The sequence below is a fragment of the Tachypleus tridentatus genome, chromosome 9 (assembly GCF_004210375.1).
Source record: "Tachypleus tridentatus isolate NWPU-2018 chromosome 9, ASM421037v1, whole genome shotgun sequence".
Classification (NCBI taxonomy): Eukaryota; Metazoa; Arthropoda; class Merostomata; order Xiphosura; family Limulidae; genus Tachypleus; species Tachypleus tridentatus.
In genome coordinates, this window is record NC_134833.1 from 80,536,245 (window position 1) to 80,562,566 (window position 26,322).

Here is a 26,322-nt window from a genome sequence, read left to right on the forward strand (position 1 = left end):
AGACAGGGGAGACTACAGGTCAGTTGTATATTATTGCATATGTAACATGAGTGCACATGCATCTCTTAAATGCAAGTTTTCATGCCAGCTAGGCAAGACTAGAAGTCCAGACACTAATGAAACAGACTCTAGTTTCATAAGCAAATCTTTAATAAAAAATACTTCATTAAAAAATTGGTTTTTGTATTAAAAAAAATGCTTGTAATCTTTACTAAAAGTCAACTAAATTTTGTGAAGATACACATGCTGTATCAAATGCTATAATGCAAATACATTTAAATGAGCTTGTGTATGTTATACTGAGTCTGTAGCAAAAAGGTTAAAAGGAAATAAAGAATAATGCTAAATATACATTTCTGTTTGTCACTAGCACCTTCTATTCTCTTATTACTCAGTTTATATTTTATTACATCTACCATACAATGTGTGCATTGATTAGCAAAATTGAAACTCAAGTGTGAGATGTGGACAAGATAGAATACTACATAAGAACCTCCCACCTCTAATTTGCTGAAATGTCAATATATTTAGCCCATCTACTAGATTGGCTTCTCTCACTACTCCATTATTTTGACACCTTTTTCTAGTTCCATCCAATTCTCTTGACTAAGTGTTTATTGCCAAGAGAGAGCAATTTTTGGTGTATTTAAACCTGACAGTCATTTATAAATAGCTTGAAGGAGAAACTTATAATTTTGCTGAAACTATTGGTGTGATGACCAAGTTGTTTCTCTGAACAAATATGAGAATTTTTTATTCATGTATAGCTTGTTTAGAAATGCAAATAAATGATGGGTTTTATATGCACCAGTGTAGTAAGTTGGTAATTAATGTTTTGTAAAATGTATGTTTGAAATCTTCAGAAATTAATAATTCTTCACCCATCACTCAGAAAAATAAATGAGGCTTAACATGTACAATGCACAAAAAATTTGTAACACTGTATGTACTTAAACTTTTTTTTTGAACTATTTTTAATTTATTCTTTTATGTTTTAATTAGAATAACTAAAATAAGTAGTGAATAAGTAGTATTTATTGATTCATAAATAAGTTTGCTCAAAGGGAAATAGGATTTTATAACCGCATGCACAGATATCTTTTTAATACCTATGTGGTATCGTGTTAAATTTTAAACATCCCTAAAGGATGACCAAGTAGCCAAATACTTGCCATGTTTATTGAATTGACTCTGAAGCATATAGTAAATATTTTCATAGATTGAAAGTGCAGTCCTGGGAAATTCTCATTGTAAATGTTGCAGGATACATAAGCTGATAAATTCCGCATTGTGTTCTCTGAACACGTCGACTTGTTTCTTCTATCATGCTTTGTTGTTTACAAGAGTATTGGTGTAACATAAACAATGTAATGATGCAAGTAATGATTTATTGCTTAATTTTCATCCAGTTTCTACTTCAGTTATTGATAGTAAAATAAACAAAGAAAATAAAAGTGAAATCTTTAGCAGTTCAGACTTTCAAGAGAAGTACTTTGATAGTTGGTGGCCAGTGATAAGGTAAAAAAAAATTTAGATGCTCATTTAATTTTGATTTTACAGCTTTTCTTTTGCTTATATGTTGATTTGTCTACCAAATGAAGGGTAGGTAACAGGTGAAATGTAAAGTGTTACTGAAAAAAAAGTTTAATTTAGGAGGTTTTGAAGGTTACACAAATTAACTTGATTTTTCAGACAAAGAAAAGTATCTGTAATCATAAGTTAACATTCACTTTCCACTCAGACTAATTAAGAAAAATCAGCATATTCATGTATAAATCTTTTGTAAAAACACTTCATTAAAAACTTGTTTATTGTATACAAACAACATGTAAAGCTTACTGAATGTTTGCCAAATTTTATTAAAATAGACATTCTGTATTACAAAGTTAAAGCATAGAAAGTATAATGAGTATGAAATGGTTACAAGTTCAGTTAGTTTAACTGACCTGGTGTTGAGAGAGTTAATAACTTGCATAATAGTAATCATAGTAAATAACAAGTCTCATGATGTACTAAAAAAAAACTTCTATTTGTATAAAGAAGGGGAATTTTATGGGCACAAGATTATAAGAAAGAAGATAAACTTTAAAGACAAGAAAGTTATAATGAAAAAGCATGTAAAATTAATTGTTTTTAAATCATTTTAGCTAAAAGTAAACTTCTAATTTATTCTTAACCTACACATTTCCATTTTTGTTTCATCTAGGAGGAGAAGTTACTACACAGGCAGGAAGTTTATTTATACGATCTGAATAAAAATTCCATTTGTAATATAAATTATTGCTTTTTTTTAATTATTTTATTCAAACAAATATCAATAAAACCTACATCAAAAGAAAGTTTGGTGTTGCAATACTTCAGTTATAATTTTGTTTTAGAGGAAATGTTTTCTCCTGAATGTTTGGTGTGGAAATGATTACTAATGATATCACAAATGAGAAAACACGTTTGCTTATCATTATAAAACATGTAATGAATTTCTGAAACTTTAGTCAAACTTTTTAGTAAGAACATTTAATCAGATATTGTTTTTTAGCAATCTTTCTTCCATGGCTTATCTTTTTTGTAACAAAGTCATTGTTTCCTGTTTTCTGGAACAGGCTTATCTCTAATTTATCCAGTGTGATTACAGTCAACAACTGTAAGGTTCATTACATCAAAATTTTATGAGTGACTAGTGAAAAAATATTCTTAAGAATAAATTTGATATGTATAACACACGCTAGTATAATGGTTAGTGGTGTTGGATTTTAACTTTTTTAAAACAGTTGAAATAAGCTGATATCTCTTAACCAAATGTGTGCAAGGTTGGTTCACTGGGTCTACTTTATATTAGAGGAAGAGTGTTGGTTGTAATTCTAAATTTGCTGCATATATCTACATAAACTATGTTAAGTCTGGTACACAAGGGGCTGTATGTGTTAGTTAAGTATTTGTACTAAAACTGTGTGAATTTACAACATTAATCTGAATCAGACTCTAACAACTTGTAGTGTATGGTGATGTTCATATTAATAATAAGATTACTTTTATTATGCAGTTTACATATTATATTTACATAATCTCTACAACAGTATTTCTCAAACTTGTCAAGCTTGTGTACCAGTTTTTGTTTAAACATTTTTTGAAGTACAAACTAAGACTCAATTGAAACAAATTGATTACCACAGTTTGAAAATACCTGCAATAGAACATCTGGCATGGGTATTTACTTCTCTTTTTTTCCTTCCAGAATCTGTTTTATATAAGACATTGCTAACTCAACAGTATATGATAAAATTAATAGATAACTCCGACAGCAAATACATAATACCATGTTGAATGGCACTGTGCAAAAGTTCATAGTATGTGCACTTTGACTCCCATTAGTGCACTTAGGATTAAGAGTGAATGAAAACAAAAGCTATTTATGGTATTTACATTTACTTTTACATATTAAAAAAATAAATGTGTTAGTTTTTCAATGAAATCGTATGTGTTCGTGGTGTAACATGTTAACCATGCTGAATGTCAAGTACTTGGTATTAAAGAAATACTATCAAACTGCTAGTAAGAAAATGTGAAAATGACTCTAATGTCATCCATAAATAGTATGTTATGCAATATTTGTTTACTTGTTATAGCATAAGTAACAGATTAATGATGTAAGAAAATATGAAGAAAAAGATAGTTCTTTGGTTAGTTTATCATTTATTTTGTAATGCTATAATTTATTTCAGGTGCTTGATAGCTTTTGTATGGTTTTGTTGAACTGAGTAGTATTATGTATACTTGCATAGTAAGAAGATCTGTCTGTGTAATTATTTCTGTTCTTAATAATTTTTACTTTGCTTCAAAAAATATATTTTTCAAAATATAGAAAATGTGATACTTGTAATGAAGTTATTAGTTATTACATGTAAGTTATTGTTTATGTAATAAAACTTGTTTGCTTTCATGTTATAGGAAATGCAACGAAGAGCTAGAAAATGGTCATCAGATATCCGACAAATAGACTTAGATGTTAATCGTACTTACAGAAATCACATAATGTTTCGAGAGCGTTATGGTAATAAGTAAGTGTACTTCATATCTGTCTGTATAAATCTGTATATAATTATATCTGTATTTATTTTTTATTTGTATATTTATTTGACCCATGGGGCAGTGATCATTTTCCTATAATTTTGAGGGAGACTGGCCGTGTTCAATGCTTCCCGACCCATGTGCCATGGCAGTAGTTGAACCAGGCCAAATGGCTCTCTTTCACTACTCTCTTGGAACTTGATCATGCAATCATCTGTAAATCATCAATAGACGATTGTGTGGCAGCAGTAATTGACCATATTTTCCATGCAACTGCTCAATCTATTTCTAAAACCTCAACACATTTTCCACGGCATCCTTGTCCATGGTGGAATCCTGTCTGCCACATGGCACAGAAGGCTCAGAAACGGGCCTTAGATACCTTTCATAGATATCCCACACTTTCAAACCACATCACTTTCCAGCAGGCTTGTGCATATGCTCAGCATGTAAGACATTAAAACCAAAAGGAATCTTGGATTAAGTTCACAACTAGCATCTCTTCTACCGCCAGTTCCAGTCGTATGAGACAATATTTGAAAGGTCAGTGGGCAGTATACTTCTGTCTTACTTTTGATCTTGCTCTCCTATGGCCAGAGCATCACTGATACTCTTGGTGAGAGCTTTTCTCGTGCATCTAGCACTTCTGTTTGATTCTTCACCATCTTGATCATCAAGACTTGGTCAAAATGATCTCCTCTTTCCTTTCAGGCAAACCATCTCTATGGGCATGATCACTGATGGAACTTAAGCTTACTCTTCATCGGTCTGGCAGTTAGACCTTATGATATTCACTACAAGATGTTGTGCCATCTCTCTCTTCTGTCTCTCTTGCTATTCTTCTAGTTGTTTTTAACAGGATCTGGCAGGAAAATGTTTTTCTGCTATTGTCCTGTCTTTTTCTAAACCTGGGAAGGATCCCAAGATTCCTTCAAACTACCTTCAAATTGCTTTGACGAACTGTCTCTAAGAACTTTGAGAAGATGGTTAATGCTTATCTTGCTTAGTTCCTCGAATCAAACAACCTCCTCTCGCACACCAAGTGAGTTCCAAAAACAGCTCTCCAGTGGGGGCCAACTGATTCAACTTGAACTGTCAATCAGAGAAATCTTTCTTAAGCAGCAGCACTTTGTTCTTGTATTTATTGACCTTGGGAAAACTTGTGATACTGCACGGAGGTATGGCATCCTACAAGACCTCCACTCAACGAGTTGCATGACCATTTGCCCATGTCTTGAGTGTGCACTTTTCATTATAAAGATTAATACCATCAGTGGACAACTTCCCCCCTACAGTTGCAAGCTATGTCAACGACTTCCACTTCTTTTATCAGTTGTCAAGTATGTGCTTTATTGAGCGGCAACTATAGAATGCCTTCAATCATTTACTGAAGTGAATTACAGCAAACTGTTTTACCTTTTTTTTCACTCTAAAACCATTTGCATACACTTCTGCCACAAACAGAGTATTCAACATCTGATCCTCAGGGATGTTGTACTTCCTGTGGTCCTCAAAACAAAGTTCTTGGGGCTTATATTTGACCATGAGCTCACTCTTCCACACATCAAGCAGCTGTGTGTCAAGTGTGCACGTTGGGGAACATCTGTCATGTCCTCTCTTCAACCTCTTGGGGAGTGGATCATTGTCCTATGCTAAAGATCTATCAAACCCTCATGTGATTGAAACTGGACTGTGGGCCTCTGATCTGTGTCTCTGCCAGGATCTTGGCCTTGAAGATGTTGGGCCCTCATCACCATCAGGGGCTTTGGCTCTGCACAGAGGCTTTCTGCACTTCTCCAGTCCAGTGTTTGACAGTGAGTTTCAGAAACTCCTCTACACCTCTGCTTTTTGCAACTGTCTTTACTGTATGCTTCAAAACTTTGATCCTTACCACAGCATATCACCTGGGGTTGTGTTTTTCTTCTTCAGTGGGCCATGCCTTGGTTTGCTGTTGCCCTTTTTTGTCCTTCATATCTTGGCACATTTGGTTGGATTGGTTCCATCCTTGGATGACATTATTGTTTCCATTGGTTAGTCCATCCCACCATGGCTTATTACTATCCCCCAATGTAATCTTTCTTTGAGTCATCTGAATCGTCATTGGAAATACCATCTTCTATTCCCATTCATATGGATGGTTCAAAATCAGATGACTTTTTGGGCTCTACAGTCGTTTTTGTGGTTTGGTGATTGCACACAGGATCCCCTCTACAGTTTCTGTGTTTACTGCTGAACTGTATGTCATTTCTCTTGTCTTGGATCACGTAGAAGCTATACAAAACATGAACTGTACTATTTATACTGATTTGCTTAGCTCTGAAATCCCTTCACATTAGTTCTAACCCTGTTCTCATTGATATTCAAAACTGATTGTTCTCATTGATATTCAAAACTGATTAGCCCATTTCTTCATATCGTCCATTTGTATCCAGATCTTCTAGATACTGAGCCACTTTGGTATTCGTGAGAATAAATTCATTGACCACAGCTAAGTCTGTCTACTCCAGTGCTATTGTGGTCGTGCCTGTACCATACATGGACTATTGTCCTGTGTTCTGTGTTCAGGGCTTGGCTCCATGCCAGTTGACAGCTGACTTAGAGTGAGAAGTGTGATTGTAAGCTTTTACAGATAAAACCTATTTATTGGACTTTGGCTGTTTTGCTCCTTTAAGGACTGGAAGGAGGAAGTTGCTGTGGGTAGGCTATGCATTGGTCAGTTTTTTAACTTATTTTCTTTTATCTGGGACTGATGCATCAATGTGTGGTCTGTGAGATACTCAAATCACAATAGCCCACATTTTACTATTGTGCCATAGTTATGATCATGGGTAATATCAGCATTTTAGACATATTTTTACCATGGATTCACTCTCAATGTTGGACAGTGTCATTAGCAATGGTAACACTATCCACCTCAGTTGTGTTTTTAAATTTTTAATACTATTTAAGTTTTTAATTAAAAAATTAGACTTTGTTTTGTTTTAACATGATTCCTTTTTACATATTTTAATAATTTTACTCTTATTTTTACCAGCTGTTGCTTTGTACCAATAAAATGCCAACCAATTAGCTATATAACCATAATAGTACTGTCTGTTGTATGTCCATGTAACTACCACACAGGGTGTGGATGGGTCTTCACCAAATTTAGTATGGAAGTTTATTGGGTCCATGGGAAGTAGCACACAAATTTATGGTTTTGCATTTTGTGTCTTGCAGTTTTATGGGTATTTGTGGTTTTTCACAGTTACATATAAGAGAAGCAACTTTTCGTGTCTTGAGATTACCTTTTCTAAATCATGAATTTATATAATTTCTGTTCAGAGGGCAGATGTTCCAACTACTTATTAATGAAGTAGATTAATTGAATTTTGAATGCAACTGCAAAAAAACTGTGGTATATGCATTTTGAATTTCAACTGTGTGCATAAAGTTTAAATATGTAATTAACATATTTAATCTTTGTGTACATAAGATATTGCTGGGATTATGGCTGAAAATGCTGCTAACAGTGAGGCACACAGTTAACAAAACAATGCATTCTATTCTATATAAGTCAAACATTAGAAAAAAGTGTACTTAATTAGGTGATTCTCTCATTGCAATTTCAGTGAGTTTTCTTTCTTCAGTCTACTTGAACATGATCTAAAAATCTTTATCTGCATTCATTGAACTATTTGAAGTTTCTTAAAGTGTGATTTATGATAGACCTTACTGTACTTCACAGTAGCTTGTTACAATAGAAACTGTGATGTTATGCAGTAGTATGTAACCTTGGCCATAAAACTGAATGCAGTTCACAGTAGAGGAAGTGGAATCAAAGGATCTAGGATGTAATCTTTATAAAGTGCAATTAATGCTTGGTATACAACATACAACTTTGCTCTGTGAAAAATCATATACAGTAATGCAGATGTTTTCTGTCACTTGAATACTATGTTGTTTTTTTCTTTCCATTATATTGGATCTTTAATGATAAATACAACAAATGAGAAGTATTACGTGATCAGTGATATTTTTACAGGATATTCTAGTGTGGCCCTTTTATTTGTTGTAATTAATTGTTTTTACATTATGTTGACCTTAATTTATTATGTTTTACAGCTTGTGTGTTTATAACTTGTTTTTTATTTTTATTTTTAAAGACAGAAAGCTCTGTTTCAAGTTCTTGCAGCTTACTCCATGTATAACACTGTAAGTATTATTGTGTGTATTAAACATGTTTACTTTGGTGTTCAACACTAAGTACAACTTGTAAGTTATTCTTTTAAAGAGTTCTCCACCAACTATATGCTCATTGACAAACACAGTAAGAAGTGTAAAAGGAGATAAAACAGTTGAAATAAGTTTGTTTTATTTTCATTTTAGCATACAGCATTTATTTTCTATAATTTGTATTAACTTAAACCATCTCTTTCAGACCAGTTTAAAAACTGTTTGAAAGAAATCACAGTATTTTTTAATAATCTTTAAATATGCAAGTTTTATATATTTTTATTCATTCCAAGATTATGTATGATATCTTAAAGTTGAGACAGGTTTTAGCTGTGCATAAAAAAGATCTTTTACTGTTGACTAGTATTAAAATCAGAACATAATAATTACTATTGTTTTTACATGGATTGCATGTAATGACTGTTGTTTATGTGGTTTCAGGAAATAGGATACTGTCAGGGAATGAGTCAAATTGCTGCACTATTATTAATGTATATGAATGAGGAGGTGAGTGAAGATTGAAAAACATAACAGGAATTGTAACTTTTTGTACAACTGTTTATTTCCTTAATATTTATAAATATCTTGGTATCACACACATTCCACAGTTTCTAGAACCAGTACTTACAGAAGGTTGAAACCATATAAATTATTTTCGTGATCAGTATCCTGTACAATTATTAATTAGTAACTAAAGTTTTATTTCTATTCTTTATTTATATTATAATTACTAATTAATTTTTCCCCATATTTTGGTTGTTTATTTATTACTATCTTCGGAGAAGTCATTAGAGAGACTATTTGTGTTAGTACATGAATCAACTTGCTACTTTAATGATTTAAAGGGGAATATCCCAGATATGCTAAGTTCTGTGTTAGGATGGCTAAATGTGATGTCATTCAGGTGGGTGTAGAAGGCTTCTTTTATCCCACATTGTTGTTTTGTGTTCACATGGGATTATTTTCTTACCATTCTATTTTTATTGTATGGACTTCTCCAAGATGCTGATCTACTCACAGATATATTGGCATTAAAGAGTTTTTCTATATTTATTATGCATCTGAATTATGATGTGTTTCTATGAATGTTATTTGAAAAAACAAAAGAACACCAGTTTTTTCACATTAAACTAATTTTTGCATGCTGTTTATTTTTGATTGACAACACTTGTGTAATTTGACCATCATGTTTTCTAGAAAATACAAAGAACATCTATGAGAGGTAATTTTGGCTCACAAGTTGTAGATTTATAATTATTCAAACTTGAATTTTCATACAAAATAAATCTTAGTAAGAAAGGTTATATATAATAAAGCTGTGAATGTCAGTTGTATGTATATCGAGGACATTCTTTTATAATTATCTTCCGTTCTCTTCGATGTAGCTCATTTCCTGTTAATCATTCCAGTTTATTTTATTGTCTTCCTCTGTCGTGATGAACTATTCCAAATAGAAACTTTTGTTAGTTTTTGTTTCTCCAATTTATTGGAATTCACAAAGGATTTTTCTAAATGTTTCTGCTGTTCAGTGGGTCTTTGATTAATTTGGTTAGTACTAACTGTGATCATATTGTGTTGTGGCATATGCACTTTATTGATTCTGTGTTTGTCTTCAGAGAAATCTGACATAATGACTGTGACTTTATCTGTCAACTTCATTTTATTCTTTCTCAAGTGTTTTGAGTAAAAATCCATTATGTCAAGGGTCTCTGATATACAGAGGATATATAAATAGCATTAAGTCAGAACAGGTGAGAAGCAAATACATGATGTAAGAAACATTAATTAATAGAATCAAGGTATATAAAATACAGAAGATTCATTATTAATTGATAAGTGGGCTTGTATTATAACACTGACTACTAACTATAACTGGTGTATCAATTCACCATAATGTTACCCTAAACACACACACACACACACACATAACTGTAACTATGTGGGAAGAAATAAGTGAAATTCAATATGTAGAAGGTAAAGTGAAGGATGCACATAGACATATATACAGAGGTTAACTCTGTCAAATGTAGGTTATTATAACCTTATGAATTATTTACGCTTAATAATAACTAACTAAAAAGAGAAGGAAATTTTTATAAAATATTTAAATAATTCATTGGTAAAATTGCATCATGTAGGTAATAAACCTTTATCACAAAAATAATAGATGTTTTTAATCAAATTGTCACATGAATAAAATGCATGTTTACATTATATTTTAATTTAATGTTTGAGTTAGCAAGGTAATTTCTTGTCTATATTTAAGCTGTCTGTAGTTGTTAGATGTGTGTAAATGATATATTGTACACAAAGGTAATATTTGAAAGATGATTTCATTGTAATTAGAATTTTTAAAACCTTAAAATGTTATTCAACTTTTTGGTCCAACCACACTTTCTTAAACATGCAGTATTTGTATTCAACCATGACATTGAGCTTCCCATATTGAGGTTTAACATTGGCTGTTTTTGAAACTTGCACTTTGTTCTCTGTATATATGTATGTCATTGCATTAACTAACGGAATATTAAACTTTAAACACAGAACATTTACACAAGTATTTCTTAGCACATGAAAGTGTACTTTTTATATTAAGCTTCCTCCAGTGTATGTTTTGTAATTTTTTTGGAAAAAACAAAACAAAAAGCTGCATGCATATGCCTAGGCAAATCATTAGTCTACCAAATAAACTAATGTTCAAATACGTGTAATACTAGTTGTGGACGGACTTAATTAAAAACGTATATTTGATTAAAACAAAGTATATATTTTCATTAAAATTTATAAACTTATGTTTCACTTCTATATAATGCTGGAATTATGTTTTGTATCACTAGTAGTAATATTCTTGAAAATACAGATGTTAAATTACGATAGCACTTCAATATTAAACCAAAGTAATTTTTTAATTGGTTTTAACATTAAGCATTGAACTGCACTATATCTACTGTAGTTTGCACACTTTTTTTGCATCTAAGTTATAAATAAAAATTCAGATCTCTTAAAACAGCTTGACAGATTTATTCCATTAATGAATAAGAATTATTTCTCATTGGTTTACAGGATGCATTTTGGTCATTATCTGTTCTGATGTCAAATGAGAAGCATGCGATGCATGGTAAGTTCAAGTGTCATGATATATGAATGAGAAAAATTGAAATAATACATTGTTAGTTAGCTTACAATTTTATCATCCATTGTCCGTGAAAAATGAACTTTGTATTTGTTCCTGCTATCTCTTATACCAATTGTTGCTTATATAAATGAGTTGCAGTAGTATGTGCAGAAAATAGGATGTTTTGTTATACCAATAACACAATTGTGCTTAACTGTTTCTAGTCCAAAGGGTCGCTCAAGAGTTACTCACTACTAACCCTTAATTTAATAAAAAACATAATTTAACTCTTGCAACAGTCATGCTTAAATGTTCCCTGGTAAATGATGTCAGAGTGAAAAGTTAATCCTCTAATACAGTGGTTCTTAACCTTGTTGGAGGTACCGAACCCTGGAAGTTTTGTACTTGCATTCACAGAACCCTGTATAATTGGAAAAATAAAATGATTTTTTTCAAATTCAAAACATAAGTAGGTATTATTTTATTAGTGCACAAAATGAACCATGCATCAGTTGCACACAATATCACTGTGTTCAAAGAACAAAACCAACTAAACATGAATTTCACACAAAATCAAAAACATAACTCAATGAATATTTACTGCAAATCAATGTGACTTTTGGTGTTGCCTCTCAGAGACAAGTTCAGAAATGTGTGGCTTCACCTTAACAAGTGCTACTCTCATATCATTTTTGCAACAAAGTATGTTCCTTTTCTTCATTTTTATGTCCATCCTTGAAAAGGATTGCTCACAAAGATACGTTGTAATAAATGGTATGAGTATCTCAAGGGCTTTCTTAGCAATAAGAGGGTATACTACGATTTGGTGACACCAAAACGTTGAGAGCGTTTTTGTTCTGAAAAGGTGCTGTTGAATCTGGCTCTGCTGAAGTTTAATGATTTTGTCGAGGTATTTATCATTGACATCTGCTGTCGCAACACTAAACATGTACGGCTGTCTCACCCATGTTGGATATGACTCTCTGGTGGGAAAGTATCTGTTGAGAGACTTTGCAAGCTTATCTAAATGCATGGCAATTGCTTGCTTCAGTTCCCCAGGTACAGAAATGTCTCCGATTTCAGACACATCTTCGATCTTACTTGCACAGTTGTCCAGCAGGGGAAAGTTTGCAAAGTTATCATTCTCTGTGTCTTAGTCGTTTGCATAACTGTAGCTTTTTTTGAAAAGCTTTCAGGTTTTCTTCCGCTTCGATGATGTTCACTCCACTGCCCTGCATCTGTTGATTGAGAGCATTGAAGATATTGGCCATGTATGCCAAAATGAGAATGAACTCAGATTTTTCAAAGCAATCTGCATGACAGTGTTGGTGCTCTCGCAAAAACAGGGCTAATTCCACACACACATGGCAAAAACACGATTCAGCACCTTTCCCCAGGATAACCACTGAACGTTAGAATGGTACAGAAGTACCTTGAATTCAGAGCCCATTTCATTACACAGCACTTTGAAGATGCAGTGCTTCAAGGCACTATTTTGCACAAAGTTCACACATTCCACTACAATTTTTAATACTTCTGCCAGTTTTGAAGGCAAGGATTTTGTTGCCAATGCATGCCTGTGTAGAACACAGTGCATTACAATGATGTGTGGTGCATCGGCTTTCACCAGCGCACCAAAACCAAGTTTTGTCCCAGCATAACTGAAGCTCCATCCAAACAAACTGTAGAAATCATATCCCACGAAAGATTGTTGTCTCTGAAGAAGTCATCCACAAGTTTCTTCGTGTCAGCTGCCTTAGTTATTTTTGTAAGAGGCTTACAAAATAAAAAATCTTTTATCTCATTGTTCTTCACGTAGCACACAAATACAACAAGCTGGCTTAGATTGGAAACGTCAGTGGTCTCATCGAGTTGAAGGCTGAATTTTGCTGGGCTTGAAATCAGATCTGCAACTACTTGAGCCAAGATGTCATCTATTCTGCTGCTGATGGTGTCATTTGAAAGAGGAATTTGGGATAACTTATTTTCAGCAGCTTTTCCCTGCATGATATTTGCCATCTTCAACGCAGCTGGTTTTACGAGTGCTTCACCAATGGTGTGTAGTTTGCCCTGCTTTGCAACCAAGTACGCAACTTGATACAATGCTGTGAGGATCGGTTTGTCAATGGGTACAAAGCTGAGAACAGGCAAAGTAGCCTTTTCATCGAACCTGGCTCTTTTTACCTTGAATTCAGCAAGTGTTGTGTTCTTGTATTTCCCATCTCCATGCAGCTTTAGGGAGTGTTTTCTTAGTTTTGCTGGTGTTAGACTAGAATTGCTCAACTTGGCATTGCAAATAATGCATTGAAGACGCTGACTCCCATCATGTTCCGTTATACACATGAATCCATATTGTACGTATTCGTCCGACCACTTTGTTTTTGCTCGACATAGTATGAAGGGATTGAAAGATTAGGAAAAAAAATCACAAATAACACATGATTACTACAGTCACAAGTCAACTGCTAAGCACACGAAGTTTCCTGCAGCACAGATATTAAAACCAAGTGATGTGAGATGATCAGCCACAGCCAATGATGGCCAAGTGGAGCATGACATCACGAATCATACGAGTGTGGTGAACAGAACAGCGCACACACAGTGTGTGTGTCTTGACCTCTGCCAAATCCCTGAGACTGACTCACCAAACCCCTGGGGTTCGATTGAACCCAGATTAAGAACCACTGCTCCAATACAAATTGCATGTTTACCTTGATCTTAGGAATACGTCAAATATTCAACAAAAGGCAAAAGTGGAAACAAAAACTATAACCTAAGTTGATCCATCTCAAAGATTAGGCTTTTTCTTCATCATAGAAAAATCATCAGTTTTTTTGCTAGGGACACTCAGTTTCTAAACATTAACCCCTTGATTACCACGTATTCTTTAAACTCCTTTCCGTGAGTGTTACAAGGTTTTTCCGAGTTAAGTTTACAATTTAATTTAACCACTTTACTCTGTGTATTATAATGATATTAGTATCATCATGTATAACTGAAAGTTTTATATTATCTGAGTTTTATTTCCTTTATTTATAAAGAAACGTTTAAAAAGATGTAGTTGTATTGCCATGTGATGCCCAGGTATTTACATATATTGATTCTTGTCTCTATTACTTGATTTAATAGCACCTGTACAGTGTATGTCTGGACTAAATTTTACTCCAAAAGCACTATCTACCCATCCAAGTTTCAAGTTAATTTGGATCGATTCAGAAGAATATGAAATATTCTCATTTCCTGACAGTAGCCATGCCCACTTTCTAAACTTAAACTTGAGGTTGATAAGCCACATGTGTTTATTTGATGTACATGTTTATAACCAATGGAAAGTTCTAATTTTAAAGCACAATGTTTTAATGGTTATATTAAAACTAGTACAAGCCCTACTTAAGAATTGCATTAATCCATTCTTAGCATTGTTGCAGCTTTGTCCTTGCTGGCACTTTGAGTTGTTTCTCATCATGATTCTTATTAATTTCATACAGTTAAAATGTATTTAGGATTTACTTTCATATTTTAGTAAATTATTTAGTATTTATTTTTTAAAACTCATATTTGAAACATTTAATGAGGCTTACATTACTAAGCAAGTGTAGAACATTTTGCTGATGGTTAAATCATCTCTGATGATGATACCATTATATTGCCTGAGAACACATGACGTGTGTCAAAATGAATAATAAATGTTAAAGGACAAGAAAGGGAAATATATCACTAAAGATAAACTATAAATGAAAAGGTAAAGGCTTAAACACTAAAAATAATTAACAGCTTTTATAATTTAAATTCATCAATTACTGCCCAAAAAATCATTGATGAAAAAAAGTGTGACTCAATATCAACACTTGAGTATTTTATTAAAAGTCATAGTGGTCATTCAATGAGGAACATGTTATGAAATCTAATGAATTTGTGTGAAATCGAAAAGTAAAATACTCTACTCATAATAAGAAATAATGAACCAAATGTTGTGAAAGATCCTAATGATTCTGAATTATCAAATAAACCATGTCTTCTCCCTGTTTTACTACTTGTGATGATGAATGCTCTAGACTTCCAGCAAGCCGTATTTAATCTCATAACAGTCATTTAGAAATGTTACACATTTTGACCACTTTATAGTATGTTCAAAATTAATGGCTATATAAAGTGATTTTTGTATGCCTCAAAATAAACTTTCCCAAAGTGTACAGACAAGGTGGAATTCATCGAGATATCCTTATAGGCTTTTGAAACAGAGCAATATTCCTCTGTGCTGCTGACATCATCATCAGTTACCACAAAAATGATTGGATCCTATCAGAGATGTATTACAGCCTTTTGAAAAAATTGTTAGAAACATTAACTTCACAGTCAATATAACTTAAAATATCTCATCTGTGGTTACTCTTCATTTCCATGTGTCAAAAGGTAATACAAGCTCCTTTGGACTAAAGACAATGAAAGCATTATTGAGAGACTGGTTTGTAATTAGAACATAAAGCAATCTAAGTTTCTGTGTAACTGTTTTATAGATTTTTACTTTAACCATTTTGCTGTGGACAGGTCACTGTTTTACAAAGTTACTTTCAAAATTCAATTAAACAAGTTTCTTATCATTATACATCAATAAAATTTTCATCACAATGTAGTTTAAAAGCCAAATTTTGATATTATATGTTTTAGTGTCTTAATTATAAGAAAGCATTTTTTTTAATGATATATAGCATGTCTTCATATGTTATTGCTCAATTTATTTTATTACACCTACCACATAATATCCATAGTGATTAGTGAATTAGAAACTCAAATTTCAGACATTTACAAGCTTGAATATAAAATTAGAATTTCCCACCTCTTTGATTTGCTAAGATATCAGTGTATTTGGCTTGAAGGGGAAACTTGTATTTCACTGAAAATTATGAAGTCTGTTCCCTAAGTCATTGCTCTGAACAGAAATGAGATTTTTTTAATCCACATATAGCATAGTTAGAAAGACATAAATTACAGTGGTTTTATATATATATAAGTATAGTAATATGATAATTTTTTATTTTTCTAAAATGCATCTTTGAAATATACAAAAATGAATTTATCTCCACCCTCAATGTGAGAGAATAAATCAGGCTTACAGCAAGTACTATATTTGAGTGCGTGTCAGTTTCTTAACATTATAAGTACTATAAATTATTGTTTTGTTTTTTGTATATCTTTTTATTTATTGTTCTATGTTTCAAGAAAAATAACTAATTAAGCATTTGTGAGCAAATAGTAATATATGTCATTAAGCACTTACTTTATACACCTAAGGTAAGATAACTAACATCCAAATATCTACCATATTTACTGGATCAGTGTGGACTTTGTACTGAATTTTATTATAGACATTTGCTTGCATTTTCGTTACTTTATACAATTCTCATTGTAATTACTGTGCTGAAAACAAGCTGATAAATCATCTCTCAGTACATTCTCAGAGCTGAGATTACTGTGGGAGAGTTCTGGTAGTTGTGCCACATAAGCGTATTTGGTATTAACGGTGTCATATTTCTGTATCATGCAAAAAAAATTAATGGCAGGGACAGAGATTTATTGTTTTATGTTAAGCAGGCTTTTACTTTAGTTGCTAACAGTAAAATAAATATAGAAAATGGATGTGGAAAGATCAGTAGAAAGTCAGGGGGAAGTACTATGGAACTTCATGCACATATAGGACTTTGTTTTTCAGCCTTTGAAGTTCTGTAGTGGTTACAAGATTGGACAAATTGACCAATCCCATATAGAGTTAATTTTCAAAAAATGACATAAAATATAAAGATTCTCTGAAAAAAAATGTTTATGGGGTTTTAGAAATTAAGAAATTGAACTTGGAAGTAGTCAGATGAAGAAACATATTTTTAATATTAACATACAATTGTTTAGTACTTGGAGCAATCAATACTGACTCTATATGTTTCCAGCCTGTATTTAGTTAAAATACCCTATTAAAAATTCTGATTTTGTTGTCTACAGCTGTCTTGTAATGTTTACTAAAACTTAAAATTACACTAAGATGCACAAAACGTTAAAAAAGTTAATGGTTGTGGTAAGGAAAGTGATGGTCAACTTTGGGTCATGTGATTGGTGTAATTCACTGAGGTAGTAGCAAAAGAGTTAAGAGGATTTATTTTAAGATAAATAAAACCAAGCAGTGAAACAAATTTTAATGAAGAGAGTGTTAGCACTGACAGTACTACAATCAAACATGGGTAAAAGTATAGACCAGTGGTGCACAAACTTTTTGGGTCAGGGGCCACAAACAGACTTCTTGTAACCGTTGGAGGCTACAAAAAAGTGAAGATTAAAATCGTCCCACAGTTGTTTCGCACAAGATGGACATCACATTTAAGAACTCGCAAATAATGATTACATCAAAGAGTTTGCACATTATTCTAAGAAATGTTATGATATGTCAACTGTCACAAATTCAGTGCGATGGATGGTGCTGCATGTCATCTACGAGCTTAGAAATGTCCGGCTTGATGTTTGACGTTGAAAGACTCAAGACTGCTTCCAGATGATTATCAGTCAGTTGATTGCGAGTGTTGTTTTTGTTCAGTTTCATATGCAAGAAAGCCTGTTTGCAGCAGTACATGCTGTTAAACGTGCTGGTGTGGACAAGTGTGATTCTTTTTCAGATTAGCAAATGTATCGGGCAACGTTTTGTAGAAGTCGAGCAAACTGTTTTCTCAATAAATAGCACGCAGTTCATCAGATACCTGAAGATCAGTAAATTCGAGCTGATATTCTGCTGACAAGTCATCCACTGACACACACACTGAACGGATCAGCAAAAAGTTTCATCAACAATCTGCATTGGTCAATGTCATGAAACTGTGAGTTGAAGGATTGAATCAAGGTATCTAGCTTCCCAACATAAACTTGTGTGACAATGTCATGATTCTTCTGTAGCTGTGACTGAAAAGTGGGAATGTTCACAAAGTTACCTGATGCTGCTTGTTGATGGAACAACTGCAACTTTGTCCTGAAACCTGAGACGTGATTTTCAAGCTGACAGACAAGCTGATTTTTGCCTTGCAACTTCAAATTCAGATCATTCAAGTGTTGTGTCATGTCAACCAGAAAGGTCAAATCAGCTTGCCATGCTGGATCAGTCATGGAAATCACTTCTGTGTCATTGATCTTTCTTCTGAGCATCTTCCCTTGACTCAGCCAGTGTACTTCACAGTGATACACAAGGTCACCATAGTCTGAATCAATTTCTTCAAGAAGACTTTGAAACTGATGGTGATTGAGCCCTCCTGATTTGATGAAATTAATGGTTTTCATCAATAATGCCATCAGTGCTTGAAAACCAAGTTCTTTACTGCACAGGTTCTGTTGGTGAATAATACAGGGCAACTTCACCAACTGTCTGTTCTGCTTTCCTCGATGATTCATCAGCAGTGCTTTCTCCTGTCATGGCTGGTGCTCCATCAGTTGTCACACTTACCAGTTTCGTGAAATCCAATGAAACACCACTACACAATTGTACTGTCTCCTCGAATAGAGCAGACCCAGTTGTCTGACCCTTCATGGAACTCATGCCGATTAGTTCCTCTGTGATATCAAATGATGATGACACACCACGAACAAAAACTAGTAGCTGTGCTGTTGAACTGATATCAGTTAACTCGTCTGCTGCCAAAGAGAAGTAGACAAAGTTGGCTGCTTTATTTGTAAGCTGCCTTGTCACGTCTGCTGAGAGGTGTGAAATTCTTTGTTGAACTGTCATACGATTCGAAGCCACCGTCTGTAGCTTGCAAACTGCTTCCAGACACAACTTTTCCGATGCAGTAATCATACATTGCTTGGCAAAATCACCATCAGTGAACGGTCGACCAGACTTTGCTATCATCAACGAAATATCGTAACTGACCTCATATGCTGCACCTAAATCTGCTGTCTGCTTTGAGAAAACATTCTGCTGGTGATTCAGCAACCCCCGCAGAGATTCAATTCGAGTTGTTCGTTCATCACCGACAATGTTGTAGAAATCTTTATGCTTCGGCTCGTAATGATGCTTTATATTGGATACCTTCGCCACTGCTACTGTTGAATGACAGCAGACAAATCATGTTCTTCTGTTGTTGAACAAAACAGTATTGCACAGTCCAATCATCATGAAACTGCCGATTTTCATTGTGAACTTTTCTTTTACAATTAGCTGCCATTTTTGTTATGAAGTAATATCAAAATAGAGCTCGTGAATAAATCTTGAAGAACAATTGGAATGCATGAGATTTAGTAATTATGAAAATATTATGTCATTGCGCCAATGATTAAATGCCTATGTATTAACGAGATTTGCTTATTAAATTTTCTTTCTTGCTCGACACAAATATGGAACCATCCAGTATCTAATCTAATGCATATTCTTCTATAGAGCTTAAACTTCGTGTAGACACAAACTCTATGTTTGACTTTCCCATTGGACATCGTGGGCAACTCGGTGACTCGGAATTTGTGCGCCACTGGTATAGATAGTGAAGTGATGTAAATGGCATTTTCCCCATTAGCACCACCACATGTTAAGTTTATTGTATAAAACTGCAACTCAGTTGAGAATTGCTATGTTGAGATATATGTAGACACATATGGCATTAACAATGTGTTAGTCAAGTGGGTCAGAGTTACCATCACCAGTGAAATTAATTTATCTGTATTACTTTTGATACAATAACCTAATATGTTGTAGTGGTGGAAACTGAACAAAGGTACAGTCTCAGATAGCATTGAGATTCTTATCAGCCACAAACAGCAATGTTGCTAGTGAATACTGTTCTCTGATGTAAAATTTACAAGAGAAACCAGTTGTATATGCAGAATGATTACCAAACAAGGATCTCTGAATGACAAATTCAAATAAGAAAGGATCATTACAGTGTTATATCAGAAATGAATAAGTTTAATGATATACTGTTATGAGATTAGTTTCAGAAGATTGACAAAAAACATATTTTAGAAATAATTTTCTGACAACTGATTAAAAACCATACAAGAAAATAGCATCTTATTTTAAACTTAAAATGAATATTAAGTTCCATTACAAAAAAAACTATGTTGCTGGTGATTGATAGGTTAGTAAAATCCTGGTTAAAGTAAATGTAATTTGACTGATAAAGATGAGGTTATGTTTTCTAAGAAATAAACTTATGCTTTGAAAAATATTGAAATTAAATGAATTTATGCTCACAAACAAAATGTATGTTTCTGATATTAACTGAGTTTGATAATTTTTGTAGCTACTACTAAATTAATTTATTAGTGTTATTAGGATTCTTCATTAATGAAGCTCTTAATTTAGTGTCCTGTTGCTATTCCTGTTTGATTAACACACAGGAGAATGTCTTGTTCAGGTGATTGTTGTATTAATTTTTCTTTATGTATATATTGTCTAGGTTTTTTTATTCCTGGCTTCCCCAAACTTCAACGATTCCAGAAACATCATGACAAGATTCTAACAAAATTTCTTCCAAAATTAAAGAAGCACTTAGACAACTATGAAATACATTCAAGTCTCTATACGCTGAAGTGGTTTTTTCAGTGTTTTTTAGACAGGGTAAGGAAGACTCTTATTGTGATATTTTAAAGGTTTAAAACAATAGTGATATGTGAATTTTATTGCTCAAGAATGTGTTCAGCATATTTGTCAGTTTTTTCTTTTATATATTTTGTTTAAAATGTATTGTATGCAAATGTTTTTGGTTTTTTTTGCATATTCTAAAAAAAAAATTTATTACATTTGCACCAAATATTTCATTAAGAATGAATAATTTATCAAAATTAGCATGGAGATCAGTGATGATTTTAAAATCATAAGAATGCTTATTTATATATTTCTCATTTGATACAAATTTTCCTTTTGCTTCATTCAAATAAAGTTTAGGAAATAAATATGCATTTTACATTTATTATATGTTATTAAACCATGGCTATTTAACTAAACTGTCTTTTATTTGTACTTCTGTAGCTTAGCATCTGTGCAAGTAGCTTTAGCTTTACACTTCATTCATTTTGATTGGTTCTTTATGTACATGTATTTAGGAATAGAGATTTGCTTCATTCAAATAAAGTTTAGGAAATAAATATGCATTTTACATTTATTATATGTCATTAAACCATGGCTATTTAACTAAACTGTCTTTTATTTGTACTTCTGTAGCTTAGCATCTGTGCAAGTAGCTTTAGCTTTACACTTCATTCATTTTGATTGGTTCTTTATGTACATGTATTTATGAATAGAGATTTTAAATATCCATTTCAGGTTCCCTTTACATTAACTCTTCGACTGTGGGACATCTATATCCTTGAAGGAGAAACAATTCTTACTGCTATGTCTTATACATTACTTAAACTTCACAGAAGTAAGTTTACTTTAATAATAAATTTGAGCTGGTATTTCTTAAAGTAAAATAACTGTTTAAAAATTATCTTGAACAGTAAAGGATCTATGAGTGTACAGTTTTTGTATGACTCACTGTACTGTTGCTGTGTGGCCAGGAATCTGGGGAAGTTAAGAAAACTGAAAAAGGTGTAGAATGAAATAAGCTAGAGAAAATTGAAGTCATAACTAAACCTGGAGAGAGAAAAAAAGGGGAAGGGACTCCTTTATTTTCATTTTTACTTTGAGAATGCAAGTCATGTTGCTTAGCTATACCAGCTATATTGTATATGTATCCTAATCTTGCTAGTTTCTGTTTTGTATTCTGATGATTATTTATTTCATTAAAATTGATTGTAAAATAGAAGATTTGTTGTTTTTTTTCTGAGTAAACATTAAATTATTTTTTCTGCCATCAAGTTATATGTTTGTTTGAAGATCTTTTGCTGAAGTATGTATACATACTTCTGATGTATGTATGTAATGAAATTTTATTGTTCTTTTTAACAAGATTGCAAGTTAAAGTGATGGTAAGTGGGTAGAATTGTAGGAATAATCACCATTGGAATAATAATGGAATAATAGAATTGAATAATCAGCATCATGTGTTAATGGGCAAGGTACTAACAAAATTTCTTCCAGAAGTAAAGAAGCACCTAAGCACTGCTTAATACACTGAAAAGCCAGTTTTTGGAAGAATGTAACTATAGTACAAAATACCTAACATTAGTCATGTTTTAAGATTTACTTGTAAGAAACTGGTGATACATTTATTTAGTTCAGTTAATTTCTTCATGTATATAATCTTTCCTTAACCTACTAGAACCATTATTGAAGATGGGAATGGAAGATACTATAGAATTTTTGCAAGTGAAATTAGAGCAAGATTTTGGATACCATGATGATGCAGCAGTGGATGCTCTATCAGCATCCCTGGAGGAACTACGTAAGCACAAGATGCACCTTCCGGAGCAACCATCTATACACGAACTTCCACGACTACCCTTTGGCTTATTGGCTGAAACATTTGTAGACCAACAACTTGGTGTAAGAAGTAAAGAAAATGAAGACATGGTATATCTTGTTTTTACTCCATATAGTCTTGTTGTAGTCAGTAGAACTTATCCACTTTGTGTGTACAAGATATTATCTGAAATTATGAATTATGTTCACGTTGGTTTTGCTAGCATTCCAGATCAGTTTAAGAAGGTAGTGGTAAGTTAAAAATTCTTATCTTTTCCGCTGAATTTGTAATATCTTTGTAATTATAAGAACTTGTGAGTGAAAATAAAGAACATATGATGTCAACCACACTATATCTGCCATACATAGTGTCAACAAGGTATTTTACTTAATACCACGTTCATCAGTATCAGCAAATGGCCATATAAATTGTGCCTCGATCACTACAATAGATGTAGTGATTTATATGGCCATTTGCCTTGCCTGAAAAATGACTGTTTTGGTGTAAACTTGATTATAATGGTGGCATGCAACTTTTTTGTTGTTTTTCAGCGTATTACATGTTGCAACATCAATGGGAAAAAACATTAGTAATTATAAGAACTTAAAAGTTGAAAGTAAAGAAAAATGTAATTATGTAGCAACCATGCCACATCTACTGTATTTAGGCCTTTCTCCTAATGCCAGAGATTCTCATGTTGACTGAGATACAATTTAGTGGTCAAACAATCAGCAACTTGGACAACAATTGGTTTGAATAAGATTCAGTTGGTGTACTGTTTCTTTGTTGTTGTTTTAAACGAATCAGAATGAATTTGTGATTTTTATTAAAGACAAATGATTTATTTATGTTAACACTGAGAATTCCCTATGGTGCAGTATTTAAATGTGCTTGTATGTATGTATTACCTTAAGTGTGGTACATAATTCCTTTATATATATATATATATACATTCACAACTTAATTTCAAGCAACAACAAAATATTTTTACTGTTGCACAGTGAAAAAAAATTTGTTGAATCTTTCATTGCTTCATGGATTATTATAAAGCTAATTTTTTCATGTGTTTTATTCAGACACTGTTTCTTTCAACAGGTCATAACCAATGGTGATCAGTCACCTGTCTGGAAGAAGAAAGAGCTAGTAAATAGTATTGAGTTTACTTCAGGCAGTGGTATCCATAGACAGTCGAGGAACTCCGACAACCTTGACATTGATGATGCCAGTTCTATTAATGACCCTCTAAGCTCAAGAAACTCCTTTGCAGAGACATCACAAACATCTGTAGCAGACTTATCTGCTGTTTCTGGCTTCTCTAGCCCTAACACCACTCTGACTCGCCAGCATGGACGAGGTAGCAACACCTCTCCCCACAGGGCCAATTTTAACCTTGATCACCTCCAGCGCACTCTGTCATTCTATGACAATGTAGACTATACAGAAAGTGTCATGGCTGCCATCCAGCAGTCCCCACCTAGGTTAAGGGCTCATTCACCAGATACTGTGAGGATTTTTGTACCCTTTGACCAGACTGATACTCATCAGGATACTTCTCCTCATCAGATGTTTTCTCGCAGTCATTCATCCTCACCTTCTAACGGTGATGTCACCCCCACTAATCAGGATCCTAATAAGATAACCATTCATGTTGGAATGTATGATATTATGTCTGGCTTGCCACAAGTTACATGATGCAAACTATACAAACAGTTTGATATTAATTCACATTCCACTAACTTAAGCATCACTCTCATCAGTATTAACATAGTGATAACCTAGACTGGAAGATTGTCAGTTTAAGGGAAAATTTTTATGTAAGTGAACATCATCTCAGATTGGTAGTAATCTGTCATCTGAAGGAGTAACTTGTAACTTCTTTTGAATTTTTATTGTTTTTGTATAAATACAGCTATAGCTGCTTCATTTGTTTTCAGTCCAAAGTGGACTTTGTGTATATTTTGTACATGTAAAAGCTGATTGAAATTGCCCAAAATAAGGTTTATAATCCTGTGCAGGAAATGCTCAGATGCCCATACTCAATTTTTCGGTCACCCCCCCTCAACAAGGAGAATTAAAACAAAAGAAAATGTTTTTTTAAATTATCAAAAAATGTTTTTATCTCTACAAGAGCTGAGCTGTTTGCAAATAAAATGACAGTGAAAAGCGTTTACACTGAATACATGTAACTAACCAATCAGTGTATAATTAATCCATAATATTTTGTAAATCGCTCAGAATAACAATTTTCAAACTTTATATATATGTTTTATAGAGAGAATTATATGACTGGTGTAGTGTCACAAAACCCAGCCAGTGGTTTGATTCAGTCTATAGGAAAGTGTCTGTGACATGTCTTGCTGTAATAGATATGTAAAAGTAACCATTTGTGATACTTTGTATAGCCTTTATTGTAATCGTGAAAAAGAACCAAGAATTTAGATTTTTTTTCAGTGCCGCATTTCTCTACAAATGCCAATTCTAGGGATGAAATCATGGTTTATATATATATATTTATTAAACTTGTGGTTGTGTTGTTATAGATCTAAATTCGTCGTGTATAAATGTGACTGTACAAACTAAAGTAACAGGAGTAACGGTTTCTTTGTGTATTTCTTGACTATATTTTTATATCATGTATATGGTGAACTTTGTACTTATGGTTGGTTGTTATAACAAAACTAAGGAATGGTTTTACCAAGAATGTAATGTATGTATTGTGTGAAAAGTAAAGAAATCAGCAACATTATTTGACTTTGAACTTAGCTCTTAGAATACACTGGGCCAGAACAATGCTTTGTGATGTGTCTAAAATGGAAAGTTCAAGAGTCTATGGTTGGAAGTGTTACGATACATGCGTCCAATGTTCAGGCTGTGAGTGCTACTAACTTGTTGCCACACCCAGGGCCTACAGTTTACAATTAGGGATATCTTTACATATCTAAACTGACTATTTAACCCATTATTTGCATAAGTATTAAGGTTAAGAAACAAAATAGTTTAGAAATTTCACAGCCTAAAAACTAAAAAAATGTTTTTAAGAACACATTTCTAATTATAACAGATAAAAGCTAGGAAACTACACAGTTGTTAAACTTGAACACTGGGATCTTGATAAATAAAAAAGCCAAGACAAATAAAAACTTGTATACAATAAAAAAAAATAGTGCCTGAGTAAGATCAAGAAAATACACAGTTGTCTTTGTTTTGTAAATACGTCATTCTATTATTTGGATTATTTAGTTTAAAACACACTTTCCTAGTTTTGTTGAGATTTAGATCATATACTATTTATTACGGTGCACGTAGAAAATTGTTAAAAGTGAACATTTGTTTACAGGTAGTTTTAACTGAAATATTTTAACGAGATTCAAAGAAACGATTTCTAGTAAGTATAGCAAATCTAAATGGTATTAAACGTATTACTTTTATGTTGTCAGGAATTAAAGTGAAAGAAAAATCGATTGTTAGGTTTTGTGCGGTATGTGTGTTTGGGATACGACAATATTGACGGTAATATTGAGCGTCAAGGGTTCGATGTTTTTTGAGTTTTGTTTTCTG

General features: G+C 32.9%; 1 protein-coding gene and 1 long non-coding RNA gene across 19 annotated transcripts in view; one reads left to right on the forward strand and one right to left on the reverse strand.

Moving 5' to 3' along the window:
- Window positions 1–25,507, forward strand: part of LOC143225590 (USP6 N-terminal-like protein) — an 84,944-nt gene extending 59,437 nt beyond the window's left edge. For all 16 annotated transcript variants that reach the window (XM_076455292.1, XM_076455307.1, XM_076455300.1 and 13 more), the window contains 8 exons: window positions 3,946–4,055; window positions 8,211–8,259; window positions 8,722–8,787; window positions 11,344–11,398; window positions 20,818–20,978; window positions 21,684–21,783; window positions 22,624–22,874; window positions 23,860–25,507. In XM_076455292.1, the coding sequence (XP_076311407.1) occupies window positions 3,946–4,055; window positions 8,211–8,259; window positions 8,722–8,787; window positions 11,344–11,398; window positions 20,818–20,978; window positions 21,684–21,783; window positions 22,624–22,874; window positions 23,860–24,456 (1,389 nt within the window). In that variant the 3' untranslated portion in view covers window positions 24,457–25,507. The remainder of the gene's footprint in view (window positions 1–3,945; window positions 4,056–8,210; window positions 8,260–8,721; window positions 8,788–11,343; window positions 11,399–20,817; window positions 20,979–21,683; window positions 21,784–22,623; window positions 22,875–23,859) is intronic.
- Window positions 1–26,322, reverse strand: part of LOC143225592 (uncharacterized) — a 49,493-nt gene that overhangs the window by 10,521 nt on the left and 12,650 nt on the right. Inside the window, exon 3 of one of the 3 annotated variants that reach the window (XR_013013948.1) lies at window positions 8,521–9,721. The exons of the other annotated variants lie outside the window; for them this stretch is intronic. This is a non-coding gene — a long non-coding RNA (uncharacterized LOC143225592). Of the gene's footprint in view, window positions 1–8,520; window positions 9,722–26,322 lie in introns of those variants that run through there. 3 annotated transcript variants of the gene reach the window in all.